Source organism: Aphelocoma coerulescens, chromosome 27 (assembly GCF_041296385.1).
Source record: "Aphelocoma coerulescens isolate FSJ_1873_10779 chromosome 27, UR_Acoe_1.0, whole genome shotgun sequence".
NCBI lineage: Eukaryota > Metazoa > Chordata > Aves > Passeriformes > Corvidae > Aphelocoma > Aphelocoma coerulescens.
In genome coordinates this window covers 2,128,462-2,144,466 of record NC_091040.1, presented here as the reverse complement: position 1 = coordinate 2,144,466, position 16,005 = coordinate 2,128,462, and the positions used below count along the sequence as shown (strand labels likewise).

Here is a 16,005-nt window from a genome sequence, read left to right as displayed (position 1 = left end):
AGGTGGGCGGGGACAGCGCGGGCGGGAAAAGCCGCGCGCGCGCCGCTCGCGCCCCGCCTCCCCCCTCCCAACCCCCCCCCCCGAAAGGGCCCGCGGGCGAAAAGGCGGGAAAAGTCGTTATTGCCCAAAATTCGCATAAATTCACCTAAAAAAAGGGGCCGAGTTGCCAATAGCACTAAGGAAACACCGCTGGGGGAACGCGCTGTTGTTGTCTGTAATCATTTCCCCCCTCCGACGCGTCTGTGGCCACACTGACGACTACCAAATCGAAACTTAACTGTGTTGGTTTTTAGTATTCGCCAGCATTTGTGTTCCCGGCTGAGGCTCCCAAACACAGCTGTGCTGCCTGTACGCACCCGCCTCTGCTCCTACAACCAGAACCCCTTTTGACCTCAATAGGTAACAACATTTGACTGAAATAAGGCTTTAAAGAGTTGAATTTAAATAATAATAGTTTAAAAATGGGGGGTTGGGGTTTCTTTCCCCCTCAGGGACACGGGGTTTGGTGACCCCACTCCCTCATCCCCTGCTGCTCCCTCAGAGCTCCCTGAGGGCATCCGGCCAGGGGTGTTTGTGGAGATGGGGTTTCCCTGAGGGGAAAAACCAGCTGATAAAGTGTTTTATGTGAGTACCATCAACTGTGAGACACCCTCTATTAATTTTATGTAGGTTTTGGGGTGCAGGTCCCCCATTTCAGCCCTTTAGCCACGAATTTTGATAGGCTGGGGGGAGAGGAGCCATGGCGGACGCCATAGCCTGGCCCATCCTTTGGCCTAAAGGTCATAGCTCATCTGAATCTGACCCAAAAACACAAGTAAAAGGCCAAAAATAACCCATTTCATCAAATATTGAAGCCTGAGGAGCAAATCCAGGCTGGAATGAGGGAAAAAGAAGCTCTTTTTAGTGTTTCTCCTCTCTGTTGGGAGTCAGCCCCCTCATACCACAACCCGGCCGCCACAAGCAACAGGGCCAGGAACCTTCAGCTCTGCTTTGTACTCACATTATTCTCCAGTTTAGGTGGTTTTAGGACCGATTTGCACCATCAATCTTACACAGAGCCTTTATCATAAGTAAAACCACTTTTTTTAAACAAAAAATTTCAGTGTAGGTTAGGGGTAACAAGTATTAAGGTAACTCCCTGGGTGCACTCAGTGCTCTAAGGTTTGGCACCCCCCACTTAGGCTTGTACTTGAAAATTATTATTTTATGTTATCCTATTTTCTTCCAGTCCATTTTATTTTATTTTTATACGACAAAGGACAAGAGAAAATCGGGCAAAACAAATGAAAACCCCCATGGAGTTAATATTCAAAGCCCCTGGGTTTATGCTTGTGGTGATGAGGAAGGGAAAGGGAAACATCCCAAACCAATCTCCAAAGTAAACACCCTTTTTGCAATAAATGTTTGCCAAATGCTAACACAGGGCTCCGAGAAATATCAGGACTAAAGTGCATCCATTAGCAGGAGTTTAGCGACTGCTTAAGGGCCAACATGGGTGGAAGTTGATGCTTTTGGCCTTACAAACAAATTAGTTTATAGCAACAAATAAGATGACCCTTCTTAGCTGAGGTTATGAGTTTAGCTTGTTAAATATTTAACATTTACCTTTCAATTTCCAGTGTGGATTAAGCAGTTCTCCAAACACTGGTGTCCCAGCAGCAGATGGAGATGCACAGCCCATTGCCCCGCTCTGGCTCAACTCCCTAAGAAATAAAAAAACCACGTTAAGTCAAAGAGGAAGCAAACGGGAGCTTTCAGGAAAGGCTTTAAAACTGGCTGTTTGCACTCATTTTTATTTACATTAATTTTATCTAGCTCTGCTCTGCATTAGAACAGCGACAATCCATTTAACTTCAACCAGGTTGGACAGAAAGAGACAAATATTAGACAAATACTTCCCAAAAACCTCGCTGGTGGCCAAGTATTTTTCCTTCCACAACTGGAGACCCAAGGTAAGATTTTTTAAAAAAACACTGAAAGACCCCACAAATCCCCACAGCTCCAGACAGAAAGGAGAGAGTGGGAAGAGAAGAAAGTGTCATAGGATTGCAACTTTATTTCTAAAGCCTGGATCAGAAATCTGCACCAGATTCAGCCAAGTTTGGTGGTGCTGGTTATAAACAGGGAATGGGCTGATGTGGTCCACAAGGAATTTATAGGGAATGCCCAATTCTCTGTGTAAAATTCCTTGCTTTTAGAAGATAAGCATTTTCAATAGAATTTTATCTATAGGTGACTTTTTCTTAAAGGCATTATGTCAATTTTTCCTCCTCAAATCCTAAACCCACTAATTTTAGCAGCACTCACATTCGCTCACAAGCCCTGTGAAAGTTTTCAGCTGCTTTAGCAAGCCAGAAATATCCTATAGCTAAATTAAAAATGCTCCCAGCCAAGTAAAAAACTCCTTAAATGTACAATTCCAAGCCTCCCCAGAGGCAGCCAGCCCCACATGCAGCACTTTTCCCAAAACGCCCCGATTCCTCAGCACAAACAGAGCCCCCATTGTGGACGAGGCCATTTCTCCTCCGTGGAATATCAGAGAGTCTGGCTGGAGTGATTTTGTAATAAACAGGGAGGATGTTTGGAGCTTGTTGTCTGTAATTTTGTAAATTTGTAATCCCGGGAACAATGGGGTCTATTCTCCGGGAGAATTTCCCACTGCTGGTGGCTGGGATGTTGCACTGCAGCTTGGACCGGCTCCAGGGATGTTCCAGCCAGCGCTGCCAGCTCCTGGAATTATCCTGCAGCGCTCGTTCTCCTCCTTGGCAATCCCCCCGGAGCCTCAGCTGCTGGAATCAAGGAGCAGTGTGAAAAATCTCAGTTAGAACACAAATTTAAGACACAGTGAGTCCCCGGCTCCCAGTGTTGCCTGACATTGTGAAGTGTGGCTGTTCTAGGGACTCAAAACCCAGAAGGTAAACGAAAGAATCCGATTTATTGATTCTTTCAAAGCTCGTTTTCAGCCCCCTGTGATTTTGGAAAAGCCTGAGGCACTGACATTTTCACGGGGCAATACTGTACCATTTCTTTTTATATCACACATAGAGACATTATATTAAATTAAGCCTTGCACCAGCTCAGTGCTGCAGGAAAAGAAGGGTTTGAAGCATCACTTTGGTGCTTTTAATCTTTGATTTGGTCCCACACAAGCACACGTATCAGTAATTATCACCCTAAAGGAACGGTGATGATCCTTTCAATAACAGCCCTGTAACTTTGGTGTTCTGTTGAATAATTAGTGTGACAAATTAAAACGATGTTGTTAATTACTGTAGCTTGTACCCTCACATGTAATTCCCCAAGAATTCCCTTTCAGAGCTGTTTTCCTCCCTTGCTGTGTCTGCCCCCTCAGATGTGCCCCCAGTGCTTTTGTCTTTTCCTCCTCCAAAATCAGCTGAATCCTCCATTCCCCCAGACATTATTTATACTTTCCAACACATAAATTATTAGCTAGAACACATTTTATTCCTTATGTACTAAAAGTTATTGAGCAAATCGCTTTCACTGCCCTGAATCCAAGCAGCTTATCCTACGCACAGACGAGATTTTCACACTCTCTGTGTCTCCAAGGGAGTCATTTCCTCTCAGCCTCATCCTGGGAGCCTTTTCCTCCTCAGAAAATCAGACTTTAATATTTTTTGGGTTTTTTTTTCCTCCAGGTTAAATTGATGGGAACACCGGAACAATGACCTCGAGCGCAGGGAGCAGCTGCACCTCGACCCGCGGGCAGAAGCAGAGGCGGAGCAGCCGCCGCTCCTGCCACACCCCGGGCAGGGACTGCCAGGCTCTGTCAGCGCTGGGGGATTTCCAAACCCTTCCCTTAGAGATCTTCCAAATGATGTTGAATTATCTCTCAGGTGAGGAGTCGATCAGAAACCTCAATATCTGAAAATTGCCATCGATTGTTTTTTTTCATTTGCAAAGCTTTAGCATTCAAAATGTTGTCGGTATTAAGCAGTTAAAGTCATTTTATGTGGCTTTAACGCTGAATTTTCAGCTTTTAAGTATGGGAAAACAACTGACCAAAATTTCAATGATGGTTACAATCTATTTGAAGTTGGGTTTTGCCTATCAAATGTGAAAATTATTCCTTAGATCTGTCACTTCCTAATTACTCCAGTTTGCTGGCAAAGGAGATCAACAGTAATTAATTTTTGTTTTATTTATAAATCTCATTTCTTGGCCTGTTTTTGAAGTCAGAAGAAGTTATTGACTCGTGATCGGCATTTTCCCTTGCAGTAGGGATTTAGGAGTGTCCTGGGCTTTGCTTTTCCAGTGAAGGACATCAGCATGCTGAGCATGGTGTCCAAAACCATCAGCAGCCGCCTGATTAATTACATCTCCACCTCGTCAGGGACCCGCCGGCTCCTGCTGCAGGACTTCCACAACCCCGAACTCCCTGGCAGGAAAGAAGGAGCCCCCATTCTGGAGCACTACAAATCTCTAGGTGAGAGCAAAACTCACTCAAAAGCTTTCTCCTGGTGTGTGCATTAACAGAGAAACGCTGAGGATGAGGCCCAAATCCTCCGTGCAGAACGAGGAGCCAAACAACCCCTTCCCACACCGAGGAGCTGCCTGAAATCCTTCCAAAAAACCTCTGAGTTATGGAAAAATCCCTGCGTGTCCTGCCTCCTCTGGGTGTCCTTTTTCCAGAGAACAGGCGGAGGCTCAGCTTGCAGGAGGAGGTGTTTCCAAATTCCCTCTGTTTGGAAGCCGGCGCTGGGAAGTGCAGAGGGAACCGAGGCTCCCAGGCCCCGGGCAGCCAAAGGAATGCGGCTGCTCAGCCCGCGGGGTCTCCCTTTGGAGCAGCTCACATTCCTCAGGCTGGGAAATGCAGCCCTTAAGCCCAGCCTAACTCCGGAGTGACCGACACCGGCTGCCTTGCTCGTTTTTAAAGCACGTTGGTTCTGATTCGCTCTGCATCCTTCTGTCAGGGGAGGAAATGAAATTAAAACATCGGTGGGTCCATATTTACTGTTCCCTGTCTGAAAAAAAAAAAAATTGTGTGTTTGACAGAGAAATAAATGCCAGGGTTAGAGGGAGAATTGTAAATATGGGTTGAACTGCAGACATTAAGTAAAGGCATTAAAGATATTAAATAGAGACCTTAAAGACATTAAATAAAGGCATTAAAGACATTAAATGAAGGCCTTAAAGGCATTAAATAAAGGCATTCAAACATCAACTCACACAAGGTAAAGGAGGGCTGTTACAATAATTCAGAACAAAAACCTGCAGTAAGCAACCCATGGATGTTTTGAGCTATCTTAAAATACCTTTCAAAATTAATCTTAGTCTTTCCTTTTTAAAATGAAGCCTGAAACCTAGAAATCCTTAAAAAAAAATAAAAAATCAGAATCAGTTTGGGCTTTGCAATAATCTCACCCAAAATGGCACCTTGTTATTTAAATGTAGGTGCGAACCCACCCCTGCAGGAGCCGTAGGAGTCAAACACAACCTTTTCAAAACATAAAACCATTGGCTGCGGTTGTGTCACGGTGGGAGGCTCAGGGGAGCGTCTCTGGTAGGGCTGGCTGCAAAATCAATATTTACATTGCAGCAGGAAAAAGCTGGAGTCAAAAAGCACCTTTTGCTCGAGCCTTTTCTCACTCCACGGGGTTTTCCCCTCCCGGGTGGCTCCATCCTGGAGGGCAGCTAAGCTGTCCTAACAGCTGCTCCTCGGGGAGTGCTCTCCAAAGTCTGATCTAGTCAATAAAAAATGGACTTGGCTGAGCTCTGGAGCAGATCCGAGGCTGATGAATAAATTATGGCTGTCGTGCAGGAATGCTGACACGCTCTGAGGGAGGGAAGAGTCACTTCAGAATCACAGTAAATCCATAAAGTACTTTCTGACCTTGGAAAAAAAAAAAAAAGGATGTATTTTTAGGATGGGGTTTTTTTTCTGAAGAAAAATCTCCTTTTTTTTTTTTTTTTTTGTTTGTTTTTTTTTCCCTTTCCCCCTGGGAAACTCCAAGCTTTTCAGTGGATTCCTTGATTAATTAACAAGCAGCATATATATATATATATATTTTATTCTGGTGAAAGGCTTTGAGTGCAAGCTGTTAACCCAGTTTTTATCAGGAGTGTGGAAGGAATTCTGCTCAACAACCAGCTGTTCCCTGGGATAACGAGCTCCAGACTCTGACATCCCAACCATGCCTGTATAGGAGAAGAAATTTCCCTCTCTGCTACATTTTACATTAGGAAAATCCAGAATATTTGCTTTTTAGAACATGAAAAAAATCTGGGGATGATGTAAGGGGAAAACCAGCTTTCCCCCAGGGTCCTTTTAGAAGAGGTGCAACAAGTTCACATTTCTGTGCAGTATTTTGAACAGCTGTAATTCCCAAACCAATGCAGTCATTTCAATCCAGCTCCAACTGTGAGTAACGGGGCCTTTAAACAACACCATCAACAAGTTACAGCGGGTGCAGGAAGCTGGAAACTCCCTGAAAACATTCCTCTGGGGAAAGATGGCCTTGCTACCCTGACTCCAAACACAAACCACTGCTCCTTTCACCTTGGAGCAGCAGCTTTTTCTCTGTGCCTGCATTTTCAGGCTGTGGTTTTTTTTTCTGGGGATGCTCCAGCGCTGTCTGAGCATCCCCAGAGCTGTGTGTGTTTGACCCCTCTGCCCCAGGGCTGCTGCTCAAGAGGTGCACCCTGCTGTTGCCCACCAGGGACAGGCTCAAGTACGTGCACAAGGTGCTCTCAGGGGTAAGTACTCGAGGGGATGTGCACAAAATACTCTCAGGAGTAAGTCCACCTCCCTTCCAGCAGCATTGCTCACTGTCCTTTGTGCTTACAACACTATTTCCACAAGGTCGTTTCCTCTGGGATGGTCTCCAGTGACACCAGGACAAGAGGACACGGCCTTAAGCTGTGCCAGGGGAGGTTTAGGCTGGACATGAGGGAAAAATTCTTCATAGAAAGAGTGATTGGGCACTGGAATGGGCTGCCCAGGGAGGTGGGCACTGCCCCTGGAGGTGTTTAACAAAGGGCTGCGTGTGGCACTCGGTGCCATGGTTTAGTTGATGAGGTGGGGTTAGGTCATAGGTTGGACTTTATGTCCTTAAAGTTCTTTTCCAGCCTCGTTAATTCTGTGATTCTGTGACTCTTTGCTGGAGTTTATCACCACTGAATAATCAATTTATTGATTTGGAATCAGCCTCTTTTTAATATCGGTACCAAACTCCAGCATGTTGGAGGCTGTTCCACTGAGATCCCACCTTCCCAGGCTGGTGGTTCTCAGCTCCTCATCATCTCATGGGCTACTAAAGCTCTGCACAGCCCTTCATGGAAATTTCCATCCCTGAAAACAAGGTTTTTCCTCCCCAAATTGGAAAAAAAAATCAGATTTTTCTTTCCCAAACCCTTTTTTACACCCACAGCTTTGACTCAATGCTAAACCCTAAAGCAGCTACCACAACTCATTCCAACAACTCATTCCAACAACTCATTTCCATAACATTCCCATAACTCACACAAGGAGGGGAGGGAATCCTTCTGAACCTCTCTGCTCTGAGGGACACAAGGAGCACAGAGAATTTTCAATCCCAGCACTGAACTCGTGGTCCACGAGGACAAACCACTGCTGTTTGCACTTGCAGGTTTCCTGTTTCAAGCTGAATGGTTGTGCCAGTCCCCTGCACTGCCTGGGGTTACAGTGCTATGGGGTGTTCTTACAGGTACAGTATCCCCATGGACAGAAAATTAAGGCAGTTTTCTAATTTAATCTCTGTCTTGCAAGGTTTTTAGAAGCATGAGCTGGTTTGGGGTGTAGGGGAGGGGGGTGGTGTTTATTCACACAGTTCCTGAGTTTTCTTTCTGGTGCTGCAAGTTGTTGATTTGACTCCTGAGAATTGCTTGGCCTGGATTTCTCTCCCAACCAGTCTGGGTTTTGATTAGCAATTTATTACTTAAGGAGGGGAGAAGGGCAGTGTTTTATCACACAGCTCCAAATTCACAGGCCAAGAGCAGAGATGCTTTCGTTTCAAGGGAAATGGTTCCACACATCAGAGGCCAGAACAGTTTCTGTTTGTGGTAGCTTAAAATTAATGTTAAAAAACTTTAAAATTAAAATCCTCTCTTAGCAGAGCACGTGATTATTGGTGCAGGGACATTTTGTAGCAAATACCTTCCACTTAAGATTCACAAGTCAGATTTTGGAACACCCTCAGCAGCTTTTAGTTCTGGGAGGCATCAGGCTGACGAATCCCTGCTTTCTAACGCTTCAAATTTTGTTAGAAAGTTTCTTTTCTGGCCAATTTCGGTATCAAGGCCTTAAGCACCGCCTGAGGCAGGCAATGACTTCCCTGCCCTCCTCAGGCACCTCACTCAGGTACAACCCTTCCCTCCCTCTCCTGAGAACCTGCAGGACCAATTGTGTTTCTCTGCTGTGAGCACTGGCACTGTGAACCGAATTTCTGCTCAATCTCCTCGTTTTCACCCCATTTTCCCTCCCCTCCAGATCCTGACAGCAGGCTGGGATGAGCTGGAGTGCCACCGGGTGTTCAACTTCCTCTGGGAGCTGAGCAACTTAGCCAGGAAAGTGCAGACAGTTGTCAGCAGCAAACCAGGTAACTCAGAGCAGCCAGCAGTCCCCAAAAACCCAAAATGTGCCAGCACGGACAGGGCAGGAAATGGCTCCTGATTGCTGCAAACAGAATGTGGGTGGGACTGAGGGGGTTCCTGACTCTGCTGTGTGTTCTGTGGGCGTCCTACAGCGAGTTCTTGGCCTTCATCTCGATGGACACAGCTGTTTTCCCTTCACCAAGAGCCTTTGTCTCTGCAGTGAAGAGATTTGTCTTGAGAGGCCTTTAGGGGTTTTTTTTAAATCATTCCGTTATCAATCCAAGTCATCAGTTGTGTCTCTGCATCATGGGTTTGAATCTTTCCTACCCTACAACAGTGAAATCAATGGGAAAGGAGCCCACTCAGAAAGAAAATGATGCAGCAAAAAGCGAGGTTTAACATTTCTGAAGCCCAACACTGACGGCACAAACGCCTCCCAAGAAATTCTCCCATTTCCCAACACAGAACAGGGAATTTCTGTGGAACGCTTCACCCACAGCCACATCACCCTTCCCATACCGCCAAAACCCAGAAACCAAACCCCGCAGCTTGTGGAGGATCCCAGAGGGTGCATCCCCAGATTCCACCACCTGAACTGGGGCAAAGCACCAAAACCAGCCAAATTCAGGCAGTAAGAGACGAAAACCGAATTAAACACGTTAAGAACCCGCCCCCCTTTGCCTTGCTATGAAGAAGAGATGCTTTGGGCGGAGGGAGGCTCAGGAATTGCTGAGCCCAGCCCCTTTCCCAGGCAGTGCCCGCAGGCTGGAGCTGCGGATCCGCCTCTACTGCCGGGGGGTGCTGCTGTCGCCCGGGAGCCACCGCGGCGACTCCGCCTTCTGGCTCACTCGCATCCTCAAGCCCTGGCCCATGGTCAACCAGGCCCGCCTGCTCTACATCATCTTCGGGCCCGTGTCGTCCCTCGATGGTGAGCGCAAAGGGTGGGCCCCGGGGGAGGAGATTTTCTTGCAGGAAACCCCCCCAAAAATGTGGTTGTGTTGGAATAATGGAGTCATGGAATGGGTTGGGTTGGAAGGGAGTTTAAAGCCCATCCAGTACCACCCCTGCCATGGGCAGGGACACGTTCCACTAGCCCAGGGTGCTCCCAGCCCTGTCCAGCCTGGCCTTGGACACTTCCAGGGATCCAAGGGCAGCCACAGCTGCTCTGGGAATTCCATTCCAGCCCCCCCCCCGCCCTCACAGGGTCTTCCCTGTGAGGAAAGAAAGGAAGAAAGGGAAGGAATTCCTTGCTAAAACCCAATCTAAACCTGCCCTCTGTCAGTGTGAAGCCATTGAATTGCCTAGGAAAAAATTGTTCTGCTCAAGCAGACATCACTAACACACATAAAATATATCAAATACACACACACAGAGTTATAAGTTACAATTCAAGTGAAGAGATTAAATGACACCTCTGTTCCTCTATTCTCCCTTGCTTGGGGTAGACTTAAATCCATCTCCAAGAAGCACCCATTTCCCTGAAGGAAAACACGTTTCCTCACTTAATTATTAAACCTGGGTTTCTTTAAGTTTGACTCACGCTGCAACTCCCACTGAAATGACAGATGGGAAAGAATCACAAAGCCTTGGTGGTGTCACCTGAATTCCCCTCCTCTGCCCCTGCTGTGGGGCTCAGTTTAGCAACTTTCTTGTTTAATAAATGTCACTTACTAGCAGTTGTGATTGATATATCGCTCAGGACACGTGGTCTGGCAGAAAATGATAGAAGGACCGACAGATGAGACCAGTCTGAAGGGTTTAGCTGATGCAATTAAGCTGCTGTATGGCACAGAAGCTAGAGAATGGACAGCAGATGATGTTATCAGTCTTGTGGATGAGCTGTCAGGTGTGGTTTTGCCTTTATCATTAATCCATGGCATTACAGATCCTCACGTCCTCCAAATCCAGCTCTGTGCCACAAAATTCCTCGCAGTAGCTGTGCCTTGGTTGGAAAAGTCACCACACTGGTGATGAGAGAAAGTCCCTTACACATCCAGGCTGTCTTTCCCCATGGAGAAATCTTTTAAGAATCCATGGAGACCTTTAAAACTCAAATCTTGCCTTGAATTCTTGAGGAAACATTGTCCAAATGCGGAGTTTCCTCAGGCAAAATTCTCCTGAGCAGTTTTAACAGTTACACTGAGAGTTTTGGCTGAGGTTGTGTCACAGAGTTGGTGTGGAGAGCTCTGATTGTTGCTGGCAGGGATTATTTGTGCCGTTTCACTGCTCCTCTTTTTGCTCAGAAGTGACTGAAATCCTCTCTCTCTCCATCATTACAAAGTGATTCCCCAGGAGTGGCTGATGGAGAACAACGCTCGGCTCCTCCTCCTGAGTGGGAACAGCATCTGCTTCACCTTCCTGGCCAGCAAAGCTGTGAATGGCAGAGCTGTGGAGCTGGCCAGGCTCATGGTCTTCATGGCCCTGGTGAGTACAACTCAGCACAGCCTCTTTACCCCCAAATTTGCTGTCTCAGGCTGGAAAATCTTCCCCACCCTCTCCCACACATCAGGAATAAATCCAGCCAGAAGCTGGGTGCTCTTCCACCCTCTCTGCTCCCTGTGCAGCACATTCCTGGAAGCTGGCAAGCCTTGAGGAGAAGCACCACCAGCAAAAGGTTCAGAATTCCCTGAATTCAGCTGGCCTTGGACACTGCCAGGGATCCACAGCTGCTCTGGGCAACAAAAATAACCAATCAAGTGTCATAATTGGGAAGAAATATTTATTTTAAATTGCTTCTCTTGCTAAGAGATTCCTGGTGCCATGGATGGTGAAACCAGGAGTGTTTTAAAATCTATCCCACCTCTGTGTCCTTGTCACAACCCCTGATTTTCCAGGCTGTGGCACAACTGATCCGGAACCAATAGTGAATGCTAAGATTTGATCTTGCATCATAAAAGGTGTGGCTTTAATCCTTCCTTTGCCCTCCAGGTGTGTGAGAAGGACCTGTACTGCATGGACTGGGCAGTGAAAATGATGCAGAAGGTCTGCAAGGTTTTCAGCACCCCCTGGGAGAGAAACAACTTTCTGCAGTGCCTGGAGAACACCTTTGCTCACATGCTCGTGGACATGCTGCAGGCAGTGCTGGCTGGTAAGGCTATGGCCTGTAGGCCTGGACCAGCTCTTGCATCAGGTTCTGGAGCTGCCCACAGCACCCAGGAACAGCCTGGCCTTCCCTCCCTCCCCAGGCAGGGCAGTCCTGCAGAGCCTGAGGGGTTTGATAGCATAAAACCACAGAATTCCAGACTGGTTTGTGTTGGAAGGGACCTTAAAGCTCATCCCATCCCACCCCTGCCATGGGCAGGGACACCTCCCACTGTCCCAGGCTGCTCCAGGTCCCGTCCAGCCTGGCCTTGGGCACTGCCAGGGATGCAGGGGCAGCCACAGCTGCTCTGGGTACCTGTGCCAGGGCCTGCCCACCCTCACAGGGAAGGATTCCTTCCCGAAATCCCCTCTCGAGTCCATTTCTCCATCTGTAAAAGAGCAGCGGTGATACCTGGGTCTGTAAAGTTCTGGAATCCCAGAAGGATTTAGGTTGGAAGGGACCTCAAAGCTCATCCCATTCCACCCCTGCCATCCCTGATGCTGATCCCTGGGGAGGTCTTTTACTGCCTCATAAAGCAAATCCAAATCCAAGTAAATACAAGGAGCAGATGGGTTTGGAGCAGGATCATGGAATGGTTTGGGTTGGAAGGGACCTTAAATCCCATCCAGTCCCATGGGCAGGGACACCTCCCACTATCCCAGGTTACTCCAAGCCCCGTCCAACCTGGCCTTGGGCACTTCCAGGGATCCAGGAGCAGCCACAGCTGCTCTGGGCAACAAAAATAACCAACCAAGTGCCATAATTGGGAAGAAATATTTATTTTAACTTACTTCTCTTAGCAAGAGATTCCTGGTGCCATGGATGGTGAAACCAAGAGTATTTTAAAACCCATCCCACCAGAAAGCTGGGCCCAAAGTCCCTTAGGGCTGAGCCTAAACCTGCACCAGCTGCAGCTGCTGCCCTGCTGGAGCCTCAGGCCCATGGTGGAGCTGAGCTGGAGCGAGGAACACCCTGCTCAGCTCATCCTTGTCCTCACACAGAGCTGTTCCTGTCTGTCTGTGGCCAGGCTGGTGAAGGAACCCGGGAGATCCTCCTGTGTTCCCTCCCAGCTGTGCTGCCATCAGGGGCAGAGGCTGCTGCTAAACCCCAGCACACTGCACAGGCTGCTGCTTCCCTCTGCTGAGAGCTCTGCCTGGGGAAGATTCACCTCCAGAGATGAACTGGGTACAGTGTTCACTTTCACTCCTCCTTTTCCATGGTTTCTGTGCCCTGGCAGGGGAGAGGGACGAGGAGGACAGCAGCTTCCTGAACCTGTTCCACCTGGTGAATGCCCAGGCCAGCTTCCACAAGGAAATCCTCTACCTGGCCATGGGCAACAACAGCAGCACCACCTGAGTTCCATGGACCCTCCCTCCACTCCTGCTGGATTTCTCTTCCTTTTCCTTTGAACGTTTGCAAAGAAGTGTCTGATTATTCCTTGAATTCCCGTCCCAGTAAGAGCTGGAGTGGCACAAGTTGGGACCACCCGTGTCAGTCCAGCTGAGTGAGCTCATGGAGGGCTTGGGGAGTGCAATTCCATTCCGTGTGCTCTGCTCCTCCAGGGAGGAGGGCTGGGGCCTCTCCGTTGGGAACACAAACTGCATTCTTTTCCCACTGTGCGTGTTTGCACACACAATAAAAACGACGTGGTTTCCATATTTGATGTGCAGACACCGAGTGAAGCTCGTGTTATCTTAGCCCAGAACCCAAAACATTCTGCTCTCTCGAATTTGTTTTCTCTTGGGAATCAGAGGAGAAAGGCAGGGGCGGGATTTGAGGAGCTGCATTTTTCCAGCTTGCCAGGGTCTCTAACTCAGGCTCTGTGACAGAAGAGCAGTTTGTACATTCAGCTTCAGCAAAAAGTGGTTTCTGAATGCAATCCCAATGCTTTGATCAATCAAGGCATTTTTTCCTCTCAGTCTCCAGGTTTTTATAGAGCAGAAGAAACTTCCAATCTCTCCCCCTGCCCCAGGTACCAACTGCTGAAGCGTTTTAGGATTTAGCCAAGTTGAAGACCCCCATTAACCACATTAAATTAGAACTCTGCTTCATTAAATGGATAAGTGTTTGCTGCTTAGAGAAGGGTTTGATTTTCTGCTCTGTTGCCTTCCAGACAAACCCATGTGACGGCAATAAAAGGCACTCACGCTCCGTGTGCTGTTTGCAGCCTCCAGGTTACTGAAGAGCCGCTTTCCCCACCTCAGTGTTCCCTTTCCAAACCTCTCAAGCTTCCTTCAGCACCAGCTTTTCCCACATTTACCTCGGGAAGTGTGGGAACAGCTGAAGTGGGACCGATTTATCTCAGCTGCCCCCACCTGCTCCCATCGGCAGCAACCTGGGAGCAGCTCGGGAATTGCTCTGAAGTTTGTGCGCTAAAAATCCTCGCCACCTTTGTGGAATACACGATTCCAGGCAGGATTTTACTCCGGGACATCCATCGGTCTTTGCAGGTGCCGGTAGATGGCGGAGGTGAAACCTTCCCTGAGCGCGGCAGCTGCTGGAAAATGCTGGGACCATCCCTTTTTTCCCTTGGCTGGCTGAAGGTGATGTTTAAGGGCGCTGCAACGCCGCGGTTGTGCTGTGCGTGATTTCTGAAGGGAGAGAAATTCCAGGCTCTGCTTTCTACTCCGGGAACCGAACGTGGCCGGACTGATCCCCAAAGAACCCAAAATACGAGGAGAAAACACACTCGGAGTGAGAAGAGCGACGGGGAAAACGCCGCCAGGAAGCCGCCGAGGCGGAATCTCCAGCCCAGCTCCTCGTCTCTCCCTTTTATCCTCAGGAATCGCTCCAGATAAATAATCCCGGCAGATGGGAGCAGGAGAAGGGAGCCGAGCCCGGCGCTTTGTGTGTCCCTGTCCCGCCGTGTCCCGGGGCATTCCCGGCCCCGGGGGCCGCAGCGGCCATAAATTCCAGCCGGGCACAAGGGGGGCTTTTATGGGAGCGCAGCCACACGGGAAAAGGGAGCTCTTTGATTCCCTGGAGCAGCCGGCGGGGCTGGAATGTCAGCACGGAGCGCCGGCTCCTCATCAATTATTGATGGCTTTATTAATTGTCATTAACTGCCCCGGCTCTGACTCTCCCGGCGGCTCGGGGAGGGGGGGGGGGGGTGTGCTTGGTGATGGTTTTTGCCTCATTTCCATCAAAATTCCCAAAGGCCTGAAGCCCAATCCCATCCCGGTTTTGGGATGAACTGGGAAATGACCCCAGCCCTGCACCCTCCTTTTCCAGTTCTCCCCTGGATCAGCTCTCACAATTTAACACTGAGGGGGGTCCAGGTCCAGAGCAGCTGGGATGGCGGTACTTGGGTGATTTTCCTTCTGCTGCCAGACTGGAACTGCTGGAACTGTGGGTTCCAATCCCTTTTCCCACCCCTCCCAGCCCGGAGCTGGCCGGTTTGGGGCCTGCAGGAAGAGATTGTCCTGCAGAGCTGGCAGCTCTGTAGGGCCTGGGAGTCAGAGAAAAGGATCGCTCCTGGCTTCACACTCAGCTGAGTTTCCATTCCATGCATTCCTCCTTACTCACTCTCCCCTCATCCCTGCAGATGTCGGCTCCACTCACGGCCTCGGGAGGGGAGGTTATTGAGAACATGACTTATGCCTGCAGAAATTCCTCCCGGAATATTTCAGGCTCCTGATTCCCGGCTATATTTGGTGGTGGGGTGAGGGAGCAGCGTTTCCTCACCTCCGGGGCTCAGCGGGAGGGATCGCCCCGGGTGGCTCCAGGAACACACTCGGGACGAAATCCCCAGCTTGGAGTTTCTCTCAGGAGTTTTACTGGCAGGAAATCTCAGCGTCAAGCATTCAACTGGCAGCACTGACCACATCCAGCATTCCCAGGCTCTGAAATCCCTCTTTTTTTATCCTGTGAACACCCTCTCCTGAAAGTCTCACCAGCCCATTCCAGCATTTCCTGCTCTCCCTGGATCCCGTTCTCTCACACTCTTGTGTGGTGGTTCCATGGATAATTAAAGGGGCACAAAGTTCTTCCCATCATGGGTATTTCAGGTGTTTGTTGCTTAAAAATTATAAAACCCTGGGAGACACCAGGAATATGAAAATTTTGCCTTCTAGGAGGGTAAAACTTTCAGTCACTGCCCGTGAGTGGCAGTGGGAGGTCAGGGATTGATGCAGGGCTTAATAAAAGGACAAGAAAAATCCTCCTGATGCCCCGAGCACCTCCCCAGGCCTCTCCAAGCAGAGGGAAAATGAAGCTCTGAAATGTTCTTTCCATCCCACAGAAATTTCCATCGTGGTAAAAATGTTCCTTTTCCCATCCAAGGCCTCCTGGAGCTTCCCCAAACACCACCGAGGGACCCGAGTGAGGAGTGCGGATGCTCAGGGACCCTC

General features: G+C 48.8%; 1 protein-coding gene across 2 annotated transcripts; it reads left to right on the top strand.

Annotated features, from left to right (window-relative positions):
- Window positions 1-251: 251 nt before the first annotated feature.
- Window positions 252-14,738, top strand: FBXO47 (F-box protein 47). 2 transcript variants are annotated; one of them, XM_068996689.1, is made up of 12 exons: window positions 252-399; window positions 1,816-1,952; window positions 3,660-3,857; window positions 4,277-4,447; window positions 6,641-6,717; window positions 7,611-7,688; window positions 8,471-8,579; window positions 9,326-9,502; window positions 10,274-10,420; window positions 10,856-10,998; window positions 11,503-11,662; window positions 12,894-14,738. In XM_068996689.1, the coding sequence occupies exons 3-12, from the start codon at window positions 3,686-3,688 to the stop codon at window positions 13,010-13,012; spliced, it is 1,353 nt and encodes a 450-aa protein (XP_068852790.1). In that variant the 5' UTR covers window positions 252-399; window positions 1,816-1,952; window positions 3,660-3,685; the 3' UTR covers window positions 13,013-14,738. The 2 variants fall into 2 exon arrangements, with proteins under 2 accessions (XP_068852790.1, XP_068852789.1); XM_068996688.1 differs by lacking the exon at window positions 10,274-10,420 and having other exon boundaries at window positions 257-399.
- The last annotated feature ends 1,267 nt before the right edge of the window (window positions 14,739-16,005 follow it).

Bases quoted from the DNA above. Each gene is read 5' to 3' on its own strand.
- FBXO47 (XM_068996689.1), top strand. From the start codon at position 3,686: ATGACCTCGAGCGCAGGGAGCAGCTGCACCTCGACCCGCGGGCAGAAG. The intron at 7,689-8,470 runs GTACAGTATCCC...CCTCCCCTCCAG, and splicing joins GCTATGGGGTGTTCTTACAG to ATCCTGACAGCAGGCTGGGA. The intron at 10,999-11,502 runs GTGAGTACAACT...TTTGCCCTCCAG, and splicing joins TCATGGTCTTCATGGCCCTG to GTGTGTGAGAAGGACCTGTA.